Source organism: Pogona vitticeps, chromosome 5 (assembly GCF_051106095.1).
Source record: "Pogona vitticeps strain Pit_001003342236 chromosome 5, PviZW2.1, whole genome shotgun sequence".
Lineage (NCBI taxonomy): Eukaryota > Metazoa > Chordata > Lepidosauria > Squamata > Agamidae > Pogona > Pogona vitticeps.
Window position 1 is genome coordinate 162,405,474 of NC_135787.1, and position 27,862 is coordinate 162,433,335.

The 27,862-nt window shown below is 43.5% G+C and overlaps 1 protein-coding gene across 3 annotated transcripts; it reads right to left on the reverse strand.

The window, feature by feature from the left end:
• Positions 1 to 290: 290 nt before the first annotated feature.
• On the reverse strand, positions 291 to 26,657 carry CSDC2 (cold shock domain containing C2). Of its 3 annotated transcripts, none has more exons than XM_020787883.3 (4): positions 26,331 to 26,657; positions 8,433 to 8,619; positions 6,296 to 6,418; positions 291 to 5,047 (listed from the first exon to the last, which is right to left on the reverse strand). In XM_020787883.3, exons 2-4 carry the CDS (start codon positions 8,606 to 8,608, stop codon positions 4,885 to 4,887), a joined length of 462 nt encoding a protein of 153 aa, XP_020643542.1. In that variant the 5' UTR covers positions 8,609 to 8,619; positions 26,331 to 26,657; the 3' UTR covers positions 291 to 4,884. The 3 variants fall into 3 exon arrangements, with proteins under 3 accessions (XP_020643542.1, XP_020643544.1, XP_020643541.3); XM_020787885.3 differs by having other exon boundaries at positions 8,433 to 8,615; positions 26,331 to 26,455; XM_020787882.3 differs by having other exon boundaries at positions 26,207 to 26,367.
• Between the last annotated feature and the right edge of the window lie 1,205 nt (positions 26,658 to 27,862).

A 27,862-nucleotide genomic window follows, 5' to 3' on the forward strand; every position in this document is an offset into this window, starting at 1 on the left:
AATCAGCGTAACAGACCATATTGTGCTTAATGAATCAGCAGTCCAATTATGATGACAAGTAACTCCTTACACATTTTTATAAAGGAAGACATTTGAATATGGCCTATCCACTAAGCCAATTTATCCTTTTCTCATGGCTAAGCCAAGAGCAATAAGATTCCCTTTTGCCAAGCTGTCTGACTTTCTTAGGTGTTTCTGTCTTTTTTGTAGCACCTCCTGTTGCAAAAACTAACCCCACAAAGGAAAAAGAAAGAGGGGGAAAAGGCAAAACAGAAAGGACTCCTGGGAAAATCACTTCAGTGTTTTATTGCCAATGTTACAAAGGTCAACGGGTGTCAGACAGGCAAGGAACACACAAAGAGTTGTAAAAACACAAACACTATAGGTAACAAGGCTATTTCAATAAGGATCAAAGCTTTCCCAGACAGAAGACACAGTTTTGTGGCACTTCCACTGGTATTGCACCTTCGAGGAGAGGGATGGAGGCTAGGAGATGCTGGTGTTTGATGTGAGCAGGAAGTCCTTCTGGTCGTCACAGGAAGCAGGTCACACAAAGGGGACTAGATCACCCTGAGGACAGGGGACAATGGCTTCCTTCCAATACACTATTTGCTCATCCTTTAGATCTAGAGGGCAGCCTGGAAAACCTCCTCCTGTATTTATGCACAGTAACAATTACTACATCCTTTAAAACCTGACTGCCTTTATTTTTCCCTCCAGAGGTTCCTCTGTGGTCCCAAAGTACAGTTTGGTCCCAAGGCAGATAATAGTAAATGTTAGCATTTTAATCCAAAGCAGCACAGATCATCTTCACCAGCCTGGATCATGGGAGGAACAACAAGAGAAAAACAAGATCTTTCCTATGATGTACTTGGCAGCCCTTTCCTGTAATGCTGCTGGCAGGTCACCAGTATTTGTGTTCATGGCAATAAGGTATGAATTTAGTCCATGTACCTGTTTTTTCTGGACTCTCTTACACCACGGAAGGGATCCTCTCAGCTCTCTAGCAGGAGCAGAACTTGGAAGAGGTGCCTTTTTATTACAGCTCCCAGAATTCTCTAGCCAGTATTGCCTTTGGCATTTTGGACCAGGGATTCTGGGAGTTTTTGTTTTAAAAAGTAGCCTTTTCCAACTACAGTATAAACAGGAGGATTAAGCAGAAATAAAAGCAACGGTTGCCCTCTCAGGACACCTCTGCATTGGATTTCTCCATGATTCTATAAGTGGCACTTTAATGCTAAAGTGGAAGCATGGGAAATGGCCCTGGCACAACTAAGTATGATGACATTGTGACAGAATATCAGGCATTTATCAGGCATTATACAAAGCTGTCTTCTCTATCACACCCTACACCTCAATGCATGTATGCAAAGCAGCGTTGGGCAAGACACAAGTAACATGTGGCAAACCACTGCCTGCTTTTGCAGCTGACACTGGCATTCCCAAGGAAATTTATGGTGCAACTATGTTTAAACAACTGCTTTTGTTTAAACAACTTTGCTTTTGAGCAAAAATATGGGGATTTTTTAAACCTGAAGGGCCCTCTGTATCTTAATAGTACATGCTGGCAAGTATGAAACCCTCCCTCTGGGGAAATTGGCTGCAAGCCCTGTTGAAGTTGCTCAGTCTTGGTGCAGATGTTCAGATAAGTTTGAAGCCTTAAGGATATGAACTATGGATGTCACATGTGCATTATATACATATATGCATATACTATCTTATGAAAGTTTCTGGAGATATTCCTCAAGTACAAAAACCACTCCTTCAAATAGTAGTCTTATTTTCCCAGTGCCAACACATTCTAAGTTCTTCCCCCTACAAGCTCCTAGAACTCATCCAAGAGGTAACTGTGCTATGTCAGCCTCTCACAACTTCCACTGAAGGGCCCCTCCTAGCTCCTGGAACAAGAGCACTCATTTCTAGTGCATCAAAAGTGGAGAAGGTGAAATAATCCCAGACAGGGCATTGCCCAAGATGCACAAGACTTGCCAATCAACTTAATTTTAGATTGCTTGAAATCATCATGCAAAATCCTAGCATGCTCACCTTATCCTGGGAAACTATCCTCCTTAAAACATCTAGAAGAATATTAGAAATCACATTTGTGCTTTTAGATATGACCCTGTATTTCCTGGGGAAAACAGTAAAATGCTTGGGAAGAATAGGCAGAACCAAAATGTAACTGCAGGAAGCACTCAACATAATGACATTAGGTCCCCATGAGTCCTGACACCAATACACCATTCCTCCATTTCTTTTTCACATTACTCTCCTTGGTTAGAGAGATGGGCAGACAGGAACCAATTATCAATATGCTTGAGTTAGATTAATAGAAGAGTGGAGAAGCAGCCCAAACACCCATCCAGAGTAAACACATCCTCTGCAACATTCAGAAACACAACACATGCAGACAACACTGACGGCTACATCTCTGGAGGTACAGCAAACCAAACAACTGTTCTTCAAGCAGCTCTCTACTGCTAAGAACCAACAGGCACAGCCCAAGTGCATAAAACAGATGTATCCCTGTGGCTCGATTCTACTTGCAGTGTTACAATAGTGGATTCTTCTAACAAAAATGTATTCTGTTCTCCATCTTTCTTTTTTAGAGGAGGACATTATTTTCAAAAGAGATAAAGGCCTTCATAGGAAATGCTTATGTTTCCCTATATTTGGAAATACAATGTCAATGTGGTAACAGCCAGAATCCTACTGCTGTTGTGTAAGGATTGTGTAGCTTGTTGCAGCTATTTGCAACTAACTGCCAAAATGCCAAGGTGCATCTCACTTGCATGCTGGGTCACATACTCAAGTGCATAACTGAGATGTACCCCAGTACCTTTTCAGCTGCAACTAGCCATAGCATGTTACACAAACAGTACATAAATACCAACAGGATTTTGGCCAACACAACTCAGTCTGGGATTAAGAGAGAAGACCCAAAATTCTGACACTGCCACCCTCTGTTAATGAGGAAACACACCTGAGCTTCTCTTTGCAACCAGTGGAAAGTACACATCTATCACCAGTCTGGATTACGTTTTGCTGCAGTTTGAGACAATGATGCAAGTTCAGAGTGCACTGTTGGGTTGTATTTGCTTTAATAAGAAAAAATAACTTCACTAATTTGGGGCAGAAAGAACAGTACTTTGTGGAAGTCATGTATATACAGCTTAACAAAGGTGTAAGCCAGAATCTGGTAGAAGTGAGGCCATCAAAAAATAAAGCAGAAAATTATTCTCAAGTCCACTTGAAGGTGAGGAGCCTCAGAAAGGTTTCTCCTTAAATAGCCACATATAGTGGAGTCATTTGTATTTTATTGGTTAACCAAAAGTAGAATGGCTTCAGATCTGAATTCTATTTCCTGGCCCTTCTCTATCCTTATAAGCAATGACTCAGCAACAACTATGGCAGGGCACTACTCACATTAAAAAAAAAGTGAAGTTTCCCAACTCTGCAACAACAAAATGCATAATTTTTTCATGGCATTCAAAATGACTTACTTTTAATATAAACCTGTCCAGCCACCATTTTTACAAGAACGACTACATATTTTCCTGAAGGACTAAGGACCCAAACTGCCAGGTAACTTCAAAGAATTTACTTCTCAGCATTCCTAATGCAAACCAGCTTGGGTTGTTCATTGGAGGATATAAACACTAATGAATCAGACAAGTCAAAGAAGCGTTTGCAACAGTGATATCAGTTTAATGATCTTATCTAGAGTAAAGCTTGGCAAGTTTACTTTTTTGGACTACAACTCCCAGATGCCCCAAAGCCGGCATGAACAATGGTGATGCTAGCCGGGAGTTTCTGAAAACAATAATCCAAAACTTTTCCCAGTCTCTGGTCCTGCACCTCCTAAATCCAGAACCACAATGACTGCCTTCAGATTCCAGTCCCCTGATTAAAGAGGAATAAAAGCAACATTAGAAATTTCTTTCTGCCTTTCCAGAAGAACCTGACAAATTACAACTAGGTCAGGGTGACGGGAGGAGGGCTGCATTTATTTTCATACAAACTCTACACCTTGATTGATGCACTCTGCTAAGTTCTCTGCACAGCCTTGTTCAAATGCATCTGCTCCCTAAAATATTAAGTGAACAAAGGAGCATTTTCACCAGAGTAGCAATCCTACCCAAAGTCCATTTAGCTCTAGCAGCTAAGCTATGGATCTCAATATATTTGGGTACAGATAGAAAGAGATCCAGACAGAAGGAGCTGAGGCCAGTGTAGTTCTTTTATTTGCACAAAGCAGGAGCCATGGGAAAAAAAATACGAACAACTTCAAGTATATCTGGAGATGGCACATTTTGGAAAGAAAAGGCTCTGGAAGACACTACAGCCTCAATATTTGGAAGCTATGTAGAACTGTCCTCAAAAAAATTGGCAATTCTTTATCATGTCACCTGTTCTAGCTGCAAAGGGCCTTTAATGCAACTAGGAGCTGAGGGAGAGACATGGTCTGAACTCAGCCCTAGCTGAGAAGATACTGAGAGACAAGCTGTCTAAAGAGCCAGGATAATAGCCAAAATATGTTCTTAATGTGGTCAGGATCGCTGCCATATTTGTCTTTCCGGAGGCCCATCCACCCACCCAGGAGCTCTGCCTTTATCCAGTCAGGAATGATTAGGAGCTCATAACATGTAAGAGGGAATCCACTCAGAAGCACTTTTCCACTTCCTGCTTGCTATCTTGAAAAAAGAAAAACACATTTACAAACAAATAAGGTAAATCTTAGAAAATACATAAATCCCAAACATGTCACATTGCAAACAAGAATTGCCAGCCAGGCCTCTTTCATTGCTCCAACAGCTCCACAACCCACCACAAACATCCCACCCCACTTCCAGGTGGAATTGGCCCATAAGCCCCAAAAGCAGTTTACGAGCCAATCATTTGGCCTGACCACGTTTCATGCTTTGTGTGCGGAGCTAAGTGAGTGAGCACCACTTCCACAGCTTGGAACTTCTGATTCTTTGGCGGGATGGGGCAAATTTTGTATGTGACCTCATCTCCTTCTACTGGGACATATTCTCCTTCAATGCTGAGGGGGGAAAAGGAGGGGAGAGAACATTTCAGAACTCAGTTGAGGCAAAGAATCACTTACCACAATCATGAACAAAAGCTGAATGCCTTACAGCAAGGCAAAACAATGAGAAATGTATAAATTTTCAGCAAGCAGAAACACACAAATAGATTAGGTAATTATTACTGATGGATAAAATGCAAATACACCACAGGAATCCTGTTTTATGCACTCTCTGAGGTGCACAGCTTTATGTATTCAATTTTCCTGGCTCCAGTCAAAGAAATCAAGCAAGCTGTTTACAGCACAATTGCATTCTAGTGTATCTTTTCCGCTCCCCAAAATTTGCCCAAGGATAATTCGAAGGCCTCTGGAGTCCAGCAGTTCTCATTTTTTCTTGTAGACAGTCATCAAAGCATGCCAGTTAGCTTAATGCTTTCTCCCTTCCTACTTCAACATTACAACACACCACCTGGCAAGGTAGCTCAGGTTGAGAGGGAGTGACTAGTCAAGGTTACCTGGTGAGATTACTCTTTCATACGTACACATATAGAGAGACACTAACTCAGCTGAACATTCCAGGTGACATGGGTTTCCCTGAAGAAATTTAAATAAAGCTTTGTACTGCCAAGATACAAAAAGGGATTACTGTACAATAATGTGGAGGTAAATGGGTAGAGATGTGTATTCATGGTGCAGCAGCATCTAGGCTGTATCACATTACACAAGAGGTGATGTTTTAAGCAATTTTTAGCCAATGTATTCTCGAAGGCTTTCACAGCCAGGATCTGATGGTTGTTGTGGGTTTTTCGGGCTCTTTGGCCATGTTCTGAAGGTTGTTCTTCCTGACGTTTCGCCAGTCTCTGTGGCCGTCATCTTCAGAGGACTGGAGTAGGAACTCTGTCCATGCTCTGTACTACTGAGATACATGCTCTGTCCAAAGCATGGACAGAGTTCCTACTCCAGTCCTCTGAAGATGCCGGTCACAGAGATTGGCGAAACATCAGAAAGAACAACCTTCAGAACACAGCCAAAGAGCCCGAAAAACCCACAACAACCAATTTTTTAGTCAGTTAATGCACAAAAATATGACTTTTTCAGCATCCAAGTTACAGTGTAAAATTGTAACACCTTGATTGATGAACAATGTGCTGTGTGTTATAATGGTGAAGAGAGAGAAAATAGCACTGAACACTCAAACCAGGTGTATCTACATGATGACCTAAGGCGTTAAAGGCTCTGCACCCCGGCCCTCATGAAACTCACTCAGACACATGCACAAATATGTCCTCTGTGCCATTTTCAGGGGTGATGAAACCATGGCCTTGGGAACGTGAGAACTGCTTACATACACCCTTGTAGACAGGACCAGCAGAGGCACGTGCTGTCCTAAAGAAAAAGAAGGAAAAGAATAAGAGATGTGGCAGAAAAAATGAGAATGAAACTAAACAACACTGATATTTCTAACCCAAAAGATGCTGTGCTCCTTTTCTAGCCACCACCATCTGCTCTCCTTTCCTCACAATCAAGTTTATGGCCAAAAATTAACTTTAGCAAATCCTCAGAATTTTACTTTTGAAACTTGACAGATCATGCCTGAAATCCTGTTTGTGCAAGTTCTACAGTGTGAGGCTGATGGTGTCATTAACCAGGGATATTTTTTAAAAAGAAATGTAACATTTCCCCTCTGAATTGGAGGGCCTACAACAGGCCTCAAGTACAGTAATTTTCCCCCCTCTGAATTGGAGGGCCTACAACAGGCCTCAAGTACAGTACAGCATTTTTTTTCCTCATTGGGAACATACAGGGGCTGAGGGTTGAGAGAGGGAGGTCTGCAGTTACTGAAAACCATTGCCTCTGGTACAGTCACCCCAGCAGTGCTTTTGAGTCATTAACCACCTCCTTCTCCTATGCTGTGGCCCTCACAAGTTCCCAGTGATAAAGGAGATCACTTGAGACCCCACAAGATCTTCATGACAAGTGTGGGAAAGGTGCCATTTTCTTCAGCCCTCTTGGCTCTCCTATTAGGCAAGAACCAACACAACACCAGGGCAGGTTTACTATAATAATAATAATAATAATAATAATAATAATAATAATAATAATAATAATAATAATAATAATAATAATAATAATAATAATAATAATAATAATAATAATAATAATAATAATAATAATAATAATGTGCTGTCAAATCAATTCTGACTTATGGCGACTCTTCTCATTAAAAGAAAACTCAAAAGTGGTTTACCATTCCTATCCCTCTGGGGGCTCCTTGGAACTGTACAGGTTGCCCAAGGTCACTCAGGCTGGTTTTTCTCCCTGGAGCCACAGTGGGGAAACAAACACCCAGCCTCTGGCCTTGCAACCTCCCTTTATTCTTTATCCAATAACTTCCTACTTTGATAATTGCAATTATGCAGACATATCAACATGTTACTGCAGACTGTCATTTCCCTGCTTCTCAAAAGGTATGTGGATATCTACAGTATATTACCTTCCTAAGCAGCTACCTCAAACAGCAGACTGGAGATGTGACAAAAGGACAGCAAAGTGTTTCTTGTTTACTTTGCTATTGTGGTGGGTTGTTTTTTCTCTCTCTCCAGGGAATGGGGAAAGTGTTTGTGGGTCTTCTGTCTTGGGCAATAAAATAGTGTTGCTGGCTTTGGCTTCCATTTACCTTGATTTGAATGGGTTGCTGGGAGAATTATTTATTCTCTGCCTAAGGCAACAATATGTCCCAGTTTGAGCCTGCATAGTGTCTCTAAATGATGATAATAACAATGGCAATAATGACAAGCTGTCAAGTCATGTCAGCTTATGGCATTCCTCCCATAATTTTCTATGTATAAAGTACTCAGAAGTGGCTTACCAGTCCCTCCCTCTAGTGATGCTTTGGGACCATGTAACTTGTCTAAGGCCAAACAGCTGGCAGGGCAGGTAAGCCCATCAGCCACATGAACTCCAGGTGATCTTGGCCAACTCCTCTCTCAAAAAGCACAGTGGGGATTAAAACTCCCAACTGTGGTTCCACAGTCATGTGCTCCAACCCACTGAGCTATACCAGCTCGCACAATATTTGGTACTCTGTATCATTTTTAGCACTAGAGTAATTACATGAAAATTATGAAGTTGGATTGATAGGAGGTGCTAAAGCTGGGAATTCTATTATAAAAGGACTCAGTCTAGCCATCAGAATAGCAACCAACCAATGGGAACAGAAAGTAACATCATCATGGTCTGCCAGCTTCCATTAGCATCCAAGTCAATGTGAATTACATCAGAACTTAACAGAGTACAAGCTCACAGATAGCAACAAAAGCCTGGATGCTAACAAGTTTTGAAACTAAAACAAAATCCTTCCCAAAAGTTTCCTCAATGGCAAAGTCTGGCAAGTACTTACGCAGAGTATGTCCTGGTTCTTTTTGTGGGAAGGGGACTAGGTAAGTCCCGAAGAAGATGGGAGCCTCTGTCACAGATCCGACTTCCCTCCCTGTTAAAGGGGAAAATGGGCCACACAGGTGACTTGGGGGAGTGGAGGGGTGGCACCGCAGACTGAGAAGTTTGGTCAGATGACATGCTCCGGCTGTCTTTAAGAAGGAGAAAAGGAAGGGTCAGTGAGGACTAACAGCCTTCAGAATCAGATTCCACCTGTAGCACAAAGTGCAGCCAGCAAAGCCAGAATCCTAAGAAATGGAGATTATATTACTACAAACAGTAACGGGGCCCAGTGCCAGGAAGCCCACGGGGTTGGGGACCCCTGTGCTATGTACTATTTTTCACTAACAAGTCTCTGTCTCCCTCTAGAGGTCGTTTCTCATAATACACGGGAAGATAGTTTTTCTGGATTTTTTTCTTTTATTAATTTTAATATATTCAAATCGTGGATAAGTGTATCAGTGGCTACTGATCACATGGATAAGGGGGTCCTAGTGTACCACCACTGATACGCCCTTGTAGAAAACCTCCAGCTATGATGCTCACATTCCCATTGTAGGCACTTTCAGTGGTGGGCAGGGGTCATCATGGGCACTCTGACTGGTCTGTGGCTATGTAACCCCATATACAGCAAACTGCTATGTACTATGTGTTCTGACTCCTTTCTATCATGTCCAGCATTAAGTTTTGCAGCAATCTTAACTACAGTAGCTCTTCTGTGTGATCAGACCAGACAGGCTAGCCTTTGCTCCCCACATGCATCAATGAGCCTTTATTCCTTGCACCACTTTTCATAGGTACTAACCACTGCATATCAGGAACACCCCACAAGATTTGCTATTTTGGAGATGCTCTGATCCAGTCATCTAGCCATCAGTATTTGGCCTTGTCAAAGTCACTTTTTTGCATGCCCATATTTCCTGCTAATACATGAAATTACATAACTGACTGTTCTCTTGCTGCCTAATATATCCCACCTCTTGACAGGTACTATTGTAATCATATAATCAATACTATAGTCACTTAACCTGTCAGTGGTGTTAATGCTATGATTGATCTATGTATATTACATCTGCAGCATTTCCATCTACTAGGGAGGTTACCCAATCCCAGAGGGAGATATGGCGATGGCACAGCTGTTACATACAGCACTGATGTTACCTGTCTGTCATGGGTTTGGAGGGAAAGTTCCATCCTATGGGGAGTGGAAGGCGGGACATCAGGAGGAGGGGCTGTACTGTGTATATATATGTGAAGCGTGTGTGGAGCTGAAGAAGAAGCTGGAGTAGAGCTGAGAGAAGAAGCTTGAGTGGGAGTCTGTGTGTCAGACAGGGTACTACTGTGTGTCAGTCAGTACCAACCTGATAGGTTCAGGTGTCTGGATGGTTAGCCAGAACTGATAGGTTCAGGGTCTGTGCTTCAAGTTAAGTGTTCTGTGTGAACCAAACTGTGTGTATGTATGATTGAGACTAAGCCACGTTACTGTATCTTATTCACTTGATCCTTTTATTTTTCCCTGTGTGTTATTTAATAAACCTTGTTCTTTTATTTGTTAAAAATCCATCCCTGGTCTGTGTGACTTCTTATAGGGAATGGTTGGTGGCAGCTTAGTGAAACTGTGGCATATCCCAGTAGGTCTGGGTTTGTCACATTGATTGGTGTCCAGCGCGTGGGATACGACTGGTCCAGTTGTCCAGTGGTACAGCAAAGCCTTGGCAAGTGTGCCCAGAGCAAGGGGGGGTCTAGTCAGGGACAATCTGAGAGCGCGTAGGTAATCTTCTAGGTGTGCCTCACGGGGGGGGTGCACTAGTAGAAGAACGTGTCACCTCAGATTGGGGGCTAGATTAGGGAGCTCTGAGGCAACCTGTTTTTGGCGGGAAAAAAGCTGAGGCAAAACTGTAAAGTAACAGTGATTTAGCCTGCCTGCTGCGAGGCCTAGCAGAGGGGGGTAGACTCTAGCTCGCAACTGTTGCAAGTTAGTGCTGAAGGACAGCAGCAATCTATAGAGAAAGCTGGTTCTGAGGCAAAAGAAAAAAAAAAGTGGTCGCTTTATTTTGAGGCTTGACTTTTGAAAGCAGCCTGTTCTGGGGGGGGGGGATTATGCCCTTGACTCGAAGCCAAATGGCAGAAATGGGTGAAGTGAAAGACCCCCAGGTTGACCAAGGTTCTGAGGATGAATTTGGCTCAGTGCAAGGTGACAGCACGGGAGAACAGAACCCAGAACTCAGGAAAATGCTCATAGCCCAACAGCATGAACTGAGGATGAGGCAATTTGAAGTGGAGGAAAGGGAAAGAGAGAAACAAAGGCAATTTGAATTAGAGAGAGAGAATGGAGAGGGAAGAAAGATTGGAGAGAGAGAGAATGGCGTTTGAGTTAAGAAAATTGGAACTGATGAATCAGAACAATAATAACAATAGGGATTCTGAGGGAGGCCAATTGTCTAAAGCTGACCTGAAGAAATTCCCTGTGTACCACAAGGGAGATTGTCCTGAGGTGTTCTTTTCCTTAGTGGAAAGAGCGTTTGTGGACTTCTCAGTAAGGGAAACTGAGAAGATGACCATCATGCGATCTTTAATCAGTGGCAGCCTTGCTGAAGTTTATTCAGAGATGCCACAGGAACTGATGAAAGATTTTGCAGAGTTTAAAAAACTGGTGTTTGCAAGACATGGGATAAATGCGGAACAGCTGAGGCAAAGATTCAGGTCAATTACCAAGAAACCAGAGCAGACTTTTACCCAAGTGGGGGCCCAATTGGTGAGGCTGCTAGAGAAATGGCTATCTCAGGAGGGGACAGAGACCTTTCAGCAGCTCAAAGACTTGATAGCGCTGGAACAGTTCTATTCAGTCCTGCATGGGGAACTGAAATTCCAGGTGAGGGAAAGGAAGCCGAAATCTGTGGCAGAAGCAGCCGAGATCGCAGATTTTATTTATCAAATAAGAAAGCCCTTGGGTGAGGGGAAATCTGTAGGTAAACCCAAAGAAACCTACAGCAAGTACTCTCAGGGACCAGGGAAAAGCCAGCAAGGGGGAGGGGCCCATGGTGAAGGGAAGCCCTCAGACATGAAACCAAGACCTCAGATTTTGGAGGGAAAACCAAAACAAGATGAGAAAGACTCAAAATATAGCAGAAAATGTTATTTCTGTCAGGGAAAGGGCCATCTAATCTCAGAGTGTGAGAAATTAAAGCAGCTAAAAGGAATTGTGCCTCAGGATTCGAGTGGAACCAAGCCAAAAGCTGTGTTCTGTGTCCAGAAAGAGCAAGGCTCATTGTCACTGAGGGAGCCTGTTGCCATGGCTACTCAATCTGGAACAGCCACATCTGCTGATCAGGCTGAGGAAAATGGTCCTCTTGTAGAGGTCAGGCGCTGCCTACTGGTGAGAACAGATTCTCAGTTGTTTGAAACAGCAGGGGTGGACATAGGAATACTTGACCATCAGTATCGGGGGCTGCGGGACACTTGTTCTCAGGTGACCCTGTGCCATCCAGATATTATTCCTAGGGAGTATGTAATCCCAAATGAGAGCATGAAGGTGGCAGGGATTGAGGGGCAGGTGATCTCACTGCCAGTAGCGGAGGTACCTGTGAACTTTCAAGGCTGGAGGGGAGTTTGGCGGCTAGCGATTTCATTGACTCTGCCAGCAGCCGTGCTCGTGGGAAATGACCTGGCTGAACATGTGAAACGGGTGCTAGTGATTACACGCTCACAAGCCACCACGGGGACAGTTCAGGGGGGTAATGATGAGCCCGAGACGGAAGCAGGTGGGGGGAGTTCAGAAGCTGTGGTGGAAACCTTAACCACAGACAGCCGATTTGGCCAAGAGCAAAAGGCAGACGCCACTCTCCAAAAGTGTTTTGAACAGGTGACTGACGCCCAGCTAACACCTGAAACCCCAGTGAGATTTCTAGAGAAAAAGGGGATTTTGTATAGAGAGACCCTGAGGAATATCTCAAAAGGGGGAGATGGGATCCGAAGTCAGCTAGTGATGCCTGACAAGTATCGCCCCATGATCTTACAAAGGGGGCACTCTGACATGTTTGCTGCGCACTTAGGGGTGAACAAAACACAGCAGAGAATCACACAGAATTTTTACTGGCCTGACATAGGGAAGCAGATCAGGGAGTTCTGTAAACAATGTGATGTGTGTCAAAGGCAGGGGAATAGCCGCGACAGGACCAAAGCAAAGTTGTGCCCTTTGCCTGTGATTGACACTCCGTTCAAATGCATAGGGGTGGATATTGTGGGACCTTTGCCCAAGGCCACAAAGAGGGGGAACAGGTTCATTCTCACCATTGTGGACCATGCCACGAGGTACCCTGAAGCCATACCCTTGACTAACATTGAAACTAACACAGTGGCAGATGCCTTGGTGGGGTATATGTCCAGGATGGGATTTGCCTCAGAAATAATCACAGATTTGGGAGCATCGTTTACATCGAAGCTCATGAAACGCTTATGGCAAATCTGTGGAATTAAGCACAAGGAAACCACTGCCTATCACCCTGAAAGTAATGGGTTAACTGAGAAGTTCAATGGGACTCTAATGCGCATGATTAGGGCTTACTTGGCAGAGAATCCAAACAATTGGGACCAGAAGCTGCAATCCCTTTTGTTTGCTTATCGATCAGTGCCACAAGCCAGTACCGGGTTCAGTCCGTTTGAACTTTTATTTGGGAGAAGGGTGAAAGGGCCTCTATTTGATCAAACAAAATTGGGAGCAGATCACCCAGGATGACCCACAAGACGTTGTGACATACATAGACACCTTGAGGAATGACCTAAAGAGAAACCTAGAGCTAGCAGCAGAGACCCTGCAAGCTCAAAAGGTCAGGAAGAAAGCTTGGGATGACCGGAGAGCCAGTGAGAGGCACTTTAACCCAGGGGAGGAAGTGCTTTGGCCTAGGCTCTGCAAAGAGAACAAACTGCAGCTGGGTATCCCCGAAACAAAATACTTGGGTCACATAGTAGGGGGAGGAGTGATAAAACCCCTAGAGGCCAAGGTAGAAGCTGTTCGTGATTGGCCCAGACCCAACACCAAGAGAAAAGTCAAATCATTTCTTGGGTTGGTGGGCTACTACAGAAAGTTCATCCCGAGGTTTAGCGAGATTGCGGCTCCGCTGACCGATCTGACGAGGAAGAAGACTGATGACCGCATCCCGTGGACCAGCGACTGTGAGGAGGCGTTCCAGAGGTTGAAGCAGGCGCTCATCAACTATCCAGTGCTGCGTGCTCCAGACTTCGACCGGGAGTTCATCATCTACACCGATGCGTCTAACAGCGGGGTAGGAGCAGTTCTTTGCCAGGAGGATGAAAATGGTGACCAGCATCCAGTGTCCTACCTGAGTAGGAAACTCCAGAAAGGTGAGAGACATTTGGCAACCGTGGAGAAGGAGTGCCTGGCAATAGTCTACGCGATCCAGAAGGCCAAGCCTTACATCTGGGGAAGACATTTTGTTCTGTGCACTGACCATTCACCACTGCAATGGTTAAAGACAATGAAAACCCACAATAGCAAACTTATGAGGTGGGCTTTAAATCTGCAAGACTATGACTTTGAAGTGAAGGTGGTCAGAGGGTCAGTGAACTGTGTTGCTGACGCCTTGTCAAGAAGACCTGAAGAATGAAGACGGCGAAAGAAACATGGACTATGTATATATGTTGGTGACCAAAGGTTAAATGTACCTGGTTTTTTTTGAATTTGGTTTGTATGAATAAAGGTAACTTGATGTAATGTATATGGTAAATGTTTAAATGCCTAATTGATATGGTTAACTTAGAATGTAAGTATAAGTAAGTATGATATTGTATGGATAACTGTTTTTGTGTGTTTTATCCAGGTTGTTTTTTTGTGAAAAGCACCTTAGCTTTCCCCCTACAAAACAACTTATAAAGAGGGGAGGTGTTACATACAGCACTGATGTTACCTGTCTGTCATGGGTTTGGAGGGAAAGTTCCATCCTATGGGGAGTGGAAGGCGGGACATCAGGAGGAGGGGCTGTACTGTGTATATATATGTGAAGCGTGTGTGGAGCTGAAGAAGAAGCTGGAGTAGAGCTGAGAGAAGAAGCTTGAGTGGGAGTCTGTGTGTCAGACAGGGTACTACTGTGTGTCAGTCAGTACCAACCTGATAGGTTCAGGTGTCTGGATGGTTAGCCAGAACTGATAGGTTCAGGGTCTGTGCTTCAAGTTAAGTGTTCTGTGTGAACCAAACTGTGTGTATGTATGATTGAGACTAAGCCACGTTACTGTATCTTATTCACTTGATCCTTTTATTTTTCCCTGTGTGTTATTTAATAAACCTTGTTCTTTTATTTGTTAAAAATCCATCCCTGGTCTGTGTGACTTCTTATAGGGAATGGTTGGTGGCAGCTTAGTGAAACTGTGGCATATCCCAGTAGGTCTGGGTTTGTCACAACAGCTTCTACTCATTTCAGAGAACGATGAACAGATGTTTGAAGACTGTTCACTGTTCTGGAACTGTGACCACCTACCAGCCTCAAGGTAGTTAGATCAGCCGGCCTTCCACTCTAAAACTGGTGCTGTTGAACGCCAGGTCTGTGTCCAATAAATCCCAGATTATTCACAACCTTATTCTGGAGGAGGACGCAGACCTGGCGTGCATAACCAAAACTTGCATGGGCGGGGAAGGGGGAGTTCCCTTCACCCTTGCCTGTCCTTCTGGTTATGCTGTCCTGCACCAGGGTAGACTGGAGGGGCAGGGGGTATTGTTTATAGAAATACTCTGGAGATTATTAGGCGCTCCTCAGTAGTGAAGCCAGGTCTGGAGGCCCTCCACATGTTGATTGGGGCCAGGGACGGTATTGGGATCTTGCTGGGTTGATTGCTGCTGGGGCACCACTTCTTCTCTTGACCCTTGCCTGGCCTGGCTAATCAAAGTAGCCAGGCCTGTAACAATCGAATGGGCTACTGTGATAATTAATGGGTCTCTCCAGGAGGGCAAGGTTCCTCTTGCCCTCAAGGAGACACTCATTTGGCCCATTAGGAAGAAACCAAATTTGGCGGCGGACAATATTGGCAATTATAGGCCCGTCGCCAATGTTTCTTTCTTCAGTAAAATGGTTGAGAGGGTGGTGGCCGATCAGCTTCAGGCTCTTTTGGATGAAACCAATGCCCTGGATCCATTCCAGTCAGGCTTCAGACCGCGCCACAGCACAGGTTGCACTGTTGGATGACCTGTTGAGGGAGGCTGAGAGGGCAAAATGTCCTTGTTGGTCCTTCTCGATATCTCAGCCACCTTTGATACCGTCGACCACAGTATCCTCCTGGGGAGGCTCTCTGAGCTGGGAATCAGTGGCCTGGCGCTTGCCAGGCTCCAATCCTATTTGGAGGACCATCCTCAGAGAGTTCAGCTTGGGAAGAGTGTCTCAGCCCTGTGGAGTCTCAATTGTGGGGTTCCGCAGGGCTCTATCATCTCCCCAATGCTGTTTAACATGTACAGTATATGAAGCTGCTGGGTGGAGTCATCAGGGGGTGTGGAGCCTCGTGCCATCAGTATGCTGATGACACACAGCTCTACATCTCCTTTTCACCTACTCCAGTAGATGCCGTTCTGTCCAGCGTTGGCTGGAGGCTGTACTCCAATGGATGCAGGAGAATGGGTTGAAGCTGAACCCGGACAAGACGGAGGTCCTGAGGGTGGGTGGCCCCTCCATTGGCAGCTTGGGAAACTGCCTCTCTTTTGGGGGGGGTGACTCTTGCCATGAGGAGTGAGGTTCGCAGCTTGGGAGTACATCTGGACCTGGTGCTCACCATGGAAACCCAGGTGGCGTCAGTGGTCTGCTCCGCCAATTACCATCTGTGGCGCATTGCCCAGCTGCATCCCTATCTTGATGGTGGGGTCCTCACCACTCTGGTCTATGCGCTTGTAATCTGGAGATTAGACCACTGTAAGGCGTTCTACGTGGGGCTACCTTTGAGGTTGATGTGGAAGCTTCAAATGGTGCAGAATGTGGCAGCCAGATTACTTAGTGGAATGAGAAAATTCCAGCATATCTCTCCCATTCTGGCTGCTTTGCATTGGCTGTCCATTCACTTCCGCATTGACTTCAAAGTGTTAATGATGACATATAAAGCCCTAAATGGTTTAGGACCTCGATACCTGGCAAAACACCTTCTCCCACCTAGATCTACTCGAGTCACTCACCATAGCCAGGAAAGACGGCTGAGGGGCCTGATGCCGAGAGGGGCTGGGAAAGAAAAAACAAGAAACCGGGCCTTCTCGGCGGTGGCCCCTCGACTTTGGAACAGCTTGCTGCCAGAGATCTGCCTGGAACCCGCGCTGGGTGTTTTCAAGAGCCAATTAAAAACTTGGCTCTTCAGGCAGGCCTTCCCTCCTGCCAATACTTGATTTTTATTTTTCTTGTTTTTTGGTGTTTATCCTCCCATCTTGATTATATTATTATTGTAGATTTTAATCGTTGTTTTTAAATCTGTTTTGTGCATAATATATTATGAGCCAGCCTGAGTAGACTCCTGTCTAGAAGGGCGGGATAAAAATCCAATAATAAATAAAGTAAATATTTTTTAAAAAATGAAATAAGATTGGTCTGACATGATTTGTTCTTGATAAATCTGTTTTGGCTTCAAGTTATTACTGCATTGTTTTCAAGGTGTGTGCAGAGTGACCTCTTTATAATCTTCTCCAGAATTTTTCCTGGAATTGATGTCAGGCTGACCAATCTGTATTTCCGAGCTTTCTCCTTTTTTCCCTTTTTGAAGACAAGAGACAGCATTAACCTTCCTCCAGTTACCCAGTATTTCACTCATCCTCCATGATTTCAATAAAATAACAGACAGTGGTTCTGAGAGTTCTTCAGGCAGTTCCTTCTGTACTCTTGGAGGCAGTCCATCCAGGCCTGGAGAGCTGAACTCTTTACAGACTTTTGGATTTTGAGTAAAATTATTTTTTAGCTATGAAGCATAATTATAAAGACTCAAAGAGGAAAATAGCTTAAAGTTCATATTTCAGTTTCAGTCCCATGCAGGAGGGAATCTCTTATACAACTACTCTTATCTTCTTCTTGTAGGTTGTGGGTTTGGTGATTCTACTTGGCTGAGCTTCAGCTCTCTCACGTCCTCCTGTAGGTCTCCTGTATGCCTTCTCTCCGTGCTGTCTACCAGATTCCTCTTTAAGAAGCTGAAGATGGCTTTGCAGTTCCACTGCTGAAGAGTGTCTTCTTCTTTTGCTCCTCTGTGACTCTTTTCCATGCTGCTTTCTCCACTATTTTGTTCTCTCCTCAACATTCCCTTCCTCTGCTTTGTCTTCCTATTCTTCTACCTCCAGTGCCTTCTTTGGTTGCTGCTGGTCAAGAGTTCTGTTTATATACTCTTCATCTACTCTTATAGCAGACCTGGGCAAAGTGCGGCCCGAGGGCCACATATGGCCCACAAGCCACTCCTGTCCGGCCCGCCAGACATCAAAACCATTTATAGCTTTTTATCTGAAGTTGATCAGTTGGTCATCTTTAACCGCAAAAGACCTCTTTAGTATTTGTGAAGATTAACAAGTTTAAAATAAAAGCAAGCGTAACATCACTGTTTCATTTTATTTTTAAGTAAAGTTGGTTCGGCCCCCAAACACAGTTCAGATTTTTCATGTGGCCCCCCTATAGAAATTAATTGCCCACTCCTCTCTTATAGCCTTAAGCATGGCCCCTCACTGCTCGTTCTTAAGCTTTTTCTTCTAACAGTGCCACCAGTTTGAACTTGCTGTTTGTGTATGTGTATTGTGTTGTTCTCAGGCATGAACACTAATGTTGCACAAACTTTATAGGTCACCACCACTGAAATCTCTTCCCTCCATCATCTCTCTTATGTTTTTACTTTCTTCTGTACTTTCTAAGGAAGGCTTTTCCATTTTCTAGTGGCTGTAGAAGACAGTTATTATACTATCTGCTTCTATCTTTTACTTGACAACATTCTGAATTTTAGTGGTTTTTTTTTACTGTTTTCTCTATATGATTAGAGGAACCAGGACATGCATAATATCCAATTTACTATTGCTTCAGATGTTACCATAGGAGACTGCAAAGATCCTCAGTGAAAGAACCCAATTTCCAGAAGGTATCTATAAAACTGACGTACCCTCTTAACTCACATCCTTGACTTTTTAGATGTCATATTTCAGAGCAAGGAAAAGGCAGGACAAGACAAAAAAGGCCACTAAAATGGCATAAGCAGCCAAAAGAGAGAGAGAGAGAGAGAATGAATCCTAATCCTAAAGGACAGACATTCTTCATGTGTTCTCATCTCCTGAACATTATGTGCAACCAAGGTCTGTTCCTTTGAATGGTAATCCAGTTTCAACCCACTTCACAAGAACAAAGGGATACTACAGAAGTCATGGCAACATGGTCAGCCCAAGATGTTTTGCTGCCTAGGATGAAGGACATGCCTCCTCCCCTTGCTGTTTAGCAACATAAACAAATGCTAATTGGAGTGACAGTTGAATTTTACTGCAATACTAGCAATAGGCGACCAATTCTACTGAACTGAAGGACTGCAGGCTGAACATGAGCTGCTGAAAAACATTCCTATTGGGAACAAATACGGTAGCTTTCAGCAGAAAAAGTCTAGAAGCAGATATTATGTGAGCAATTTGTAGTCCTCCAGATGCTGATGGACATCTATTGGCTATACCACCCAAGCCTGATTGAAACTAACATTTAGAGGGTCATAGGATTACTACCAATCTTACAATCAACACCTACTATGGGGACTAGATTACACCCCTAGGCCTTGTAATATCTTCCATGCTTGGAAGACACCTTGAGCTGCACACACAGTCTGAACCTTATGAAAATGGATAAAGGTAAAGTTCCCCTTGACAATGTTGTCCAGTCGTGTCCGACCCTAGGCAGTGGTGCTCATCTCCGTTTCCAACCCATAGAGCTAGCGTTTGTCTGCATACAATCTTCTGTGGTCACGTGGCCAGCGTGACTAGACAAAGAACGCTGTTTACCTTCTCACTGAGGTGGTACCTATTTATCTACTCACATTTTTGCATTTTGCATGCTTTCGAACTGCTAGGTTGGAGGGAACTGGGACAAGCAACGGGGGCTCAGTCGATCACGTGGATTTGATCTTATGACTGCAGGTCTTCTGACCTTGCAGCACAGAGGCTTCAGCGGTTTAATCCGCAGCGCCACCACACAAAAAGTTTGTGTGTTCCTTGTATGCACAGAGGCGCTGGTCAGAGGATTCAATCAAAGCATTGAATGCGTACCTGGTTGGTGTTGTTTCATTTGGAAAACGGCTCTTTGGCCACTATCATTCAAGCCATTGTGACCTCTAGGTTGGATTGTTTTTTAACATGTCCCATAGTTTTTATCCCAGAGCTATAATTGCAATTAATAATGAGCTTAAAGACCACCAGTAGTGAATAATTAGTTGGACTGTGTTACTTGGCCTGCGGTGTAGATGTTTGTATTTTTAGTGGGGGACTTTCAGTGGGTGGGGAGTGTTTGGGGAATTTTATGTTTGTGCATGTGTCTGGTCTCTGGGTGTCTCTGAATTTCGTTGTATGGGTATACTGTGTATATACTTACAATGACAATACATTTATTATTATTATTATTATTATTATTATTATTATTATTATTATTATTATTATTATTATTATTATTATTATTATTATTATTATTATTATTATTATTATTATTATTCTGCTTGTAAAGATAGCATGGAAATTTTGGTTGTCAGTAAAGGATGCTGCCTGTGTAATGGGCATAAATTGTCATAATCCTGCCGTTGTTGTTTAGTCATTAACTCGTGTCTGACTCCTTGTGACCCCATGGACCAGAGCACGCCAGGCCCTCCTATCTTCCACTGCCTCCCGGAGTTGGGTCAAATTAATGTTAGTAGCTTCAGTGACACAGTCCAACCATCTTTTCCTCTGTCGTCCCCTTCTCCTCTTGCTTTCACACTTTCCTAACATCAGGGTCTTTTCCAGGGAGTCTTCTCTTCTCATGAGATGGCCAAAGTATTGGGGCCTCACCTTCAGGATCTGTCCTTCCAGTGAGCACTCAGTGTTGATTTCCTTCAGAATTGATAGGTTTGTTCTCCTTGCAGTCCAGGGGACTCTCAAAAGCCTCCTCCAGCACCACAATTCAAAAGCATCAATTCTTCGACGGTCAGCCTTCTTTATGGTCCAGTTCTCATTTCCATACATCGACACTGGAAAAACTATAGCTTTGACTATGTGGACCTTTGTTGGCAAGGTGATGTCTCTGCTTTTTAAGATGCTGTCTAGTTTTGTCATTGCTTTCCTCCCAAGAAGCAGGTGTCTTTTAATTTTGTGACTGCTGTCACCATCTGCAGTGATCACGGAGCCCAAGAAAATAAAATCTGTCACTACCTCCATATCTTCCCCTTCTATTTGCCAGGAGATGATGGGACCAGTGGCCATGATCTTAGTTTTTTTATGTTGAGCTTCAGACCATTTTTGGTGCTCTCCTCTTTCACCCTCATTAAGAGGTTCTTTAAGTCCTCCTCACTTGCTGCCACCAGAGCGGTATCATCTGCATATCGGAGGTTATTGATATTTCTTCCAGCAATCTTCATTCCAGTTTGGGATTCCTCCAATCCAGCCTTTTACATGATGTATTCTGCATACAATTTAAATAAGCCGGGGACAACATACAGCCTTGTCATACTCCTTTCCCAATTTTGAACCAATCAGTTGTTCCATATCCAGTTCTAACTGTTGCTTCCTGTCCCATATATAGATTTATCAGAAGATAGATAAGATGGTCAGGCACTCCCATTTCTTTAAGAGCTTGCCATAGTTTGCTGTGGTCCACACAGTCAAAGGTTTTTGCGTAGTCAATGAAGCAGAAATAGATGTTTTTCTGGAACTCTCTGGCTTTCTCCATAATCCAGGGCATGTTAGCAATTTGGTCTCTAGTTCCTCTGCCCCTTCGAAATCCAGCTTGGGCTTCTGGGAGTTCTCAGTCCATATACTGCTGAAGCCTACCTTGTAGGATTTTGAGCATGACCTTGCTAGTGTGTGAAATGAGTGCAATTGTATGGTAGTTGGAGCATTATTTCACAGTGCCCTTCTTTGGGACTCGGATGCAGACTCATCTTTTCCAACCCTCTGGCCACTGCTGAGTTTCCAAACTTGCTGACACATTGAGTATAGCACCTTAACAGTGTCTTCTTTTAAGATTTTAAATAGTTCGACTGGAATGCCATCACCTCTTCTTTATGTCTTCTGCTTCTGTAAGGTCCATACCATTTTTGTCCTTTATCATTTCCATCTGTGTACAAAATGTTCCTTTGATATCTCCAATTTTCTTGAACAGATCTCTGGTTTTTCCCTTTCTATTATTTTCCTCTATTTCTTTGCACTCTTCATTTAAGAAGTCCCTCTTGTCTCTCCTTGCTATTCTTTGGAAGTCTGCATTCAATTTTCTGTAACTTTCCCTTTCTCCCTTGCATTTTGTTTCCCTTCTCTTCTCTGCTATTTCTAAGGCCTCGTTGGACAGCCACTTTTCTTTCTTGCATTTCTTTTTCTTTGGGATGGTTTTTGTTGTTGCCTCCTGTACAATGTTACGAGCCTCCATCCATGGTTCTTCAGGCACTCTGTCCACCAAATCTAGTTCCTTATATCTGTTCTTCACTTCCACTGTGTATTTATAAAGGATTTCTACTATACCTAACTAACCCAGTGGTCTATCCTACTTACTTCAATTTAAGCTTAAGTTTTGCTATAAGAAGGTGATGAGCAGAGCCACAATCGGCTCCTGGTCTTGTTTTTGATCCTTGAAGGGGGCACCATCATACACACCTCATATAAATTGTTAATGATTCCATGCAGAATCAAAGCTAGGCTCTGTGTATGTAAAGCAGCTTTCAGTCCAAACATCTTATTCATAATCAACAGCTAAATGGGGTGATGTGTTCATGATGAACAATTATTGCTTCCGAAGATCTTTCTCCTATTTTCCTCCAAAGACACCTATATTACTTTTGTAACAACCTGTACATAGAACAAGCACCACCTCTTAGAGGTCTTTGGATAATAGACCTCTACACAGGTCTACACAGAAGACAGGCCCAGGCACTCTCCAGCCCTGCCTCTTACAGCAAGCAAAGCAAGTATCTGAGATGACATTTTTAGCTATGTTACTTGCATACATATTTATGTAAATGAAATACATGCCCCACAAACCCATCCCTTCTTTCTCTCCCAGCTTCTTGCCTTTAAATTCTGTAATTATCCTTTTTCATACTTGAAATGTCATGTCAAACAGGGGGAAAAAACTGAATCGCCTGGAAAATATACTAACCTTCATCTAAACAAAGCACAAGAGTAGTCTATTTATAGTGTCCTGCACTGGCTCTTCCAAAAGAGGTAAATAGTATATATAAATAGAAAATAGAAGCTTAAAATAGGACTATCCCCACCCAAACATTTCTGCTTTTCCTTTCAGGGACTAAATTAGTTATCCTCAACTGCAAATTCCAAATAGAAAGTGATTTAGCTTTTTTTACTGTGTCTGTCCCTCTTGGATACACACACTTAGCTGTTTAATGTTCCATCAGTATCTATTATTCTGTGAAAGACCTCATTTTAGTGTGTCTGAAGTGAATTTTGATCCACAAAAGCTCAAATTAAATAAAACTATTATCCTTTAAAGTGCCACAATATTTTGCATTTCCCTCCCTCGCCAACTCATATGCTTAAGAAAAAGAGAAACCTGCTTTTTGATTAAGAAAAACAGTTTTTAATTCTTTGCAGTGCTTTCATGGCAGGCTCCTCCTCTACATTTTCAGACTACTCCAAAGTAGTATATGCACCTATAAATAGTGGCTTCTTATATACAACCCACCCCCACAACATACTAAAGTAAACATAAAAGGTGTTTTCGTGTCTCTAGCACTCAAAAAAATAGGCAGATGCCAAATTTATCTAGGCAGTCCAATCCAAGCAGGCTTACAGCCTAAAGTACAGATTTGAGAAACAGCTGTTCTACCATGAACTTACTAGGTGGCTGTTCTGATGACCACATACAATGGAGTAGCATTGGGGGAACAGGACTGTGACAACCAGCCCCAACACTCCACCTTAAACCCATCCACTCATTACAACACTAGATCTCAATCATGGGTTCTTCCAGAGTCCTTGACCACAGGCCTTACTAACTTATGTTTCTGGAAGTTAAGATTACAACAACATACTGTAGATCCAAGGTTAGAAACCCTGCATAAAGTTTTTCTGACTAGGCTGCACTTTTCCTGTGCCTATACAAACTGTGTACAGGGTCAGAAATCCTGGGCAAACAGAGTTTGTATAAGCATAGGAACAGTACAGATAATGTTGTAATAATTTTAAGGTTGGGTGGGGTAGTATGAGTAGGTTTTAGAAGAAAATATACATGGAATTGTCTGAATACTAGATATAAGCATTAAATTAAATTGTTAGTCCCACTAGAACAGACCCAGTGAATCAGTGGAGCATAATTTTATGCATTTATTCTGCTTAGGACCAATTTAGCCCTAAGTATTATTAATTTTCCAAGATCAGTTGTTTTTAAGCTATCGAGACCCACCAGAGAATGCATGTGCTTTGCCCCACCATCCTCAGTAACATGCCTGTGGTAGAATGTTTCTTAACACTGCTTTGTGAATGTTCATTGTAGTTCTTCAACATACGCCAGAACTTTAGTGTTATTATCACCATGTGCATGTCTTATATTTTAATTCCCCTGCCATTATTACTTAAATGTTTTTCTTTCTCTATCAGGGATGGTCAACTGTGACCCTCCCGTTGTTTTTGGACCACAACTGCCATAATCCCTCACCATTGGCAATGCTGGATAGGACTGATGGGACTTGTAGACCAATACATCTTAGGGTCATAACTGGCCAACTCTACACTGTATCTATACTAATAAATATCTGGTCCATAGAAATCTGATGTCACAGAAATATGTTACAAAACTCTAGGCTTTTCCTAAAAGTTTAACATAAATATTGCTCTACCTTTTAAAACTAATTGATAATAAAGGTATTATTCTATAATTATATTAAAATAAAATATAAATAATATCTTATTTAAAACATAATAGCAGTGTATGGGTCACTATAGCTCTGTAGATATTGCATCTCAAAAACAGGTTGCTGTTCACAAACGTTTATGCCAATTAAAACCTTTTAGTTTCAACTGTGCTCAGAAATTTTTGCTATTTTCTCTTTGAGTTAGCTAAGCTTAAAGGGAAACTTAACCACCAAAGAGCTAACAAAATTGAGAGTAAGTCACTTCTTGCTCTTAATGATTTACAGCAGTAGTTCCCAACCTTGGATTCCCAAATGTTTTTGGATTGCTTTTCCCAGAAGGCTTCACCATTATCTATGCTGGTCAGGATTTCTGGGAGTTGCAGTTCATACTTTGGGAAGCACTGGTCCATATAAGCTGTAGTAATGAGAGCCTCATTCCTTTGCTCTTGTTTACAGATGGTAAACTGCATTCTTCTCTCCTAAATCACACTTCTCAGACAACCAAAATTTGCAGTAGTTCTAACATCCCCAACCTGATGTCCTCCAGATATTCTACTACAACTCCCACTATCCTTCACTATTTAACATTTGTCTGAGGAGGATACCCATCAAAAACAACTGGAGGACCTCAGGTTGCAAAAACCTGGTACAGTATAAATTGATTGGGTCAGGTACAGATAAAAGGCTTTTATTCCTTTCCTCAGACTGGCAACAGAGTCATGCAGTTCACGGCAAGAATCAGTTCTGCAGTCTGAATATTGGATACACCCTCAATTAAAAGGAAGGCCAAGACAAAAGAAGAAAGAACGATTGTACTCTTCAAAGCCTCCATTCCTTTATCCAGAATTAGCTGTCTCACCCCTGGAGAGAAGCTCTGATTAAGTAGCTCAACAAACAACAGCCCAACCATCCAATGAGCAAGCAGAGCCATCTTTAGTATCTGAATCCAAAATATTCCTAGGACTGGGAAACAAAACACTCGGAAGTGGGGTGGGGGACGGGAGAGATGCTGATAAAGATGCATCCTAATACAGCTTCCCCCCCCCCCCCGTCTGGTAGACACAGCTAGCTGGGCGCTTCTGGGAGCTGGAGTCCAACACATCTGTAAGGGACTAGACTGAGAAAGGCTATGCTACCAAGTCCCAAAGGGGTGGGGGTTTGGGCAATCCTGGGATCCCTGCATAGCCCTTTCTGAAAAGCATACACAGCTCCTTTCGATTTTGTATTTTTAAAGGAATACATCTGCGTCAAATTAATGCTTTCACGTTATTTTTTTTTTCGTTCATCCGCTCCCATATCCATCAAACCTTCGTAAGCGTTAATCCAGAATACAAAATCTGTTTAAATATATATCCATTACCCCCTCCTCGGTATATTGGGTGTGTGCGTGTGAGAGAGAATCAGTTATAATAGGAAACTAGGCAGGCGTCCCAACCGATTCCTGTACTGAATAGCGCTAAGGCGACAAGACAGCCATTTATCACCCAGCTCTCAAACCCACGCAAACCCTGTTAACACAGCCAGCCAGCCATTCATTCATCCATCCACGAAGCCCCACGCGCGCACATGCCCACACCCCTGGCGCCGTGCTAGAGAAGCCCTCCTAAGGGAGGCACCGCAGAAGGAAAGGCACCGTCAGGAGGATGCCACGCATTCAAAGGTGTCCACCACCCAAGAGGGAGGCAGGCTGGCTGGCAGAGCATCCCACCGCCTTACCTAGAGGTCCGTCAGCCATGCCCCTCCGCTGGGTTCCCTCGGGGTTCCTCCAGGTCCAGGTCCCTCCCCATGAATTTCACAAGGCCGCCCCCTCCCTCCCAGAGACAGAAGGCAGGTACAGTACCTTGTGGCGAGCAGCAGTAGCCGCCCCCCTCCGCCCCGGCGTCGTCTTTCACGGCTCTACCCTTTTTCTCCCCTCCCCGCGCCTTCAATGCCCGTCTCTCGTCCTCCCTCCCACTGGATCACTCGCCAGCCTTCGGATGCATTTAAACGAGGGAGGGGGGGGTCCTTCCTCCTGACGTCACGGGAGTGGGAGAAGAGCGAAGGCGGTGGGTGGGAGGAGTGGGGGGTGGGGGTGGTTCACCTCCAGACTTTAAAGAGACACGGCATGGCGGGGCCAGACGGAAGAGAAACAAAACTGGGGCCGGCGGCTGACAACAGCACCGCTCCCAGACCGGCACCCAGCCGTTTATCAGTGCCTTGAAAACTGATGTCTTTATCAGGGGCTGGACTTTATCAGGGCGAACCCTGCCATTAGGCAGAAAGAAGCATGTGCCTCATACTTGAGATTTGGGACACTGTAAAAAAAAAAAGAGCAAATTATTAGTAATTTAATTTCTTTTTAAACTGCTTTTTTTTTTTAACCGCCAGAGAAGATAAAAAGGATTTGGAGGATTTTTATTTATTTTTCTTCTGTGCTAACATAACTTGGCTGGCTTTGGGTACTGCATACTGTGATTTTTGCAGGGTGGTGCGATGTGCTGCTCTACCTCAGGGAGCAAGAGATTTTGGGCCAGCCCTGGTCTGCATTTAGATGGAATGATGTGCAAATGGTGACAATGGTCTATCAAGAGCCACAGGAACCCAGGCCCCTTTGATTCCTGATTAAGGCAATGAAATACTCACCATGGGTATGGCTAGTGACAGAGATAGCGCTCACCTGGTAAGTCTCCTAGATAAGGTGGTGCCCATAAAACCTAAAAGACCAGCCTCTACTATTTCCAAAGGCTGTGTTTCCCATAAAGTCATGTCTTGTTTTCCATGCTCAGAACTTGAAGCAGAGCCTGAGAGGTGGATAAAAAACTAATGTGAGAGTCCACATTTAGGACATATGCTCCCTGAATAATGTGGGATCCAGATTCCAAAGGGCTTAACAAGTCAGCACCAATGCTTTAACCAAGAAGTATGTTGACAGCCAATGCAATAGGAATCAAATTGGCTGGATGCATCTGCAACACTTTTAAGAAGGTAAAGAGCAGTATTTTGCACCTGCTAAAACTTCCAAGTTGTCTTAAAGGATAGCATTACACTGAGAACAGTCAACCCCCAGAAACTTCAGTTGGTGAGAACTGTTGTGGTTTAGGTATTTGGCTTGTGAATCAGCCAGAGGTTGGGAGTTAAATTCCCCACTGGGCCTTCCTGACAGGGGCTGTACTCAATTATTTGTAGGGTCTCTTCCAGCTCTGCAGTTCTAAGGTGATGATGATGAAATTTGCAGGGCCCTCCTTGTCCAAAAGTGGTGAGTCTACTTAGCAAATTAAGCTGGTGGAAACTTATTACTGATTATCAGGAATCCGTGCTAGGAATCTTACAGGCAAAGGTGGATGGGGCTCCTATACTGTTGGTAGAAAAGGCATTTGTGTAGATGCAGTGTGT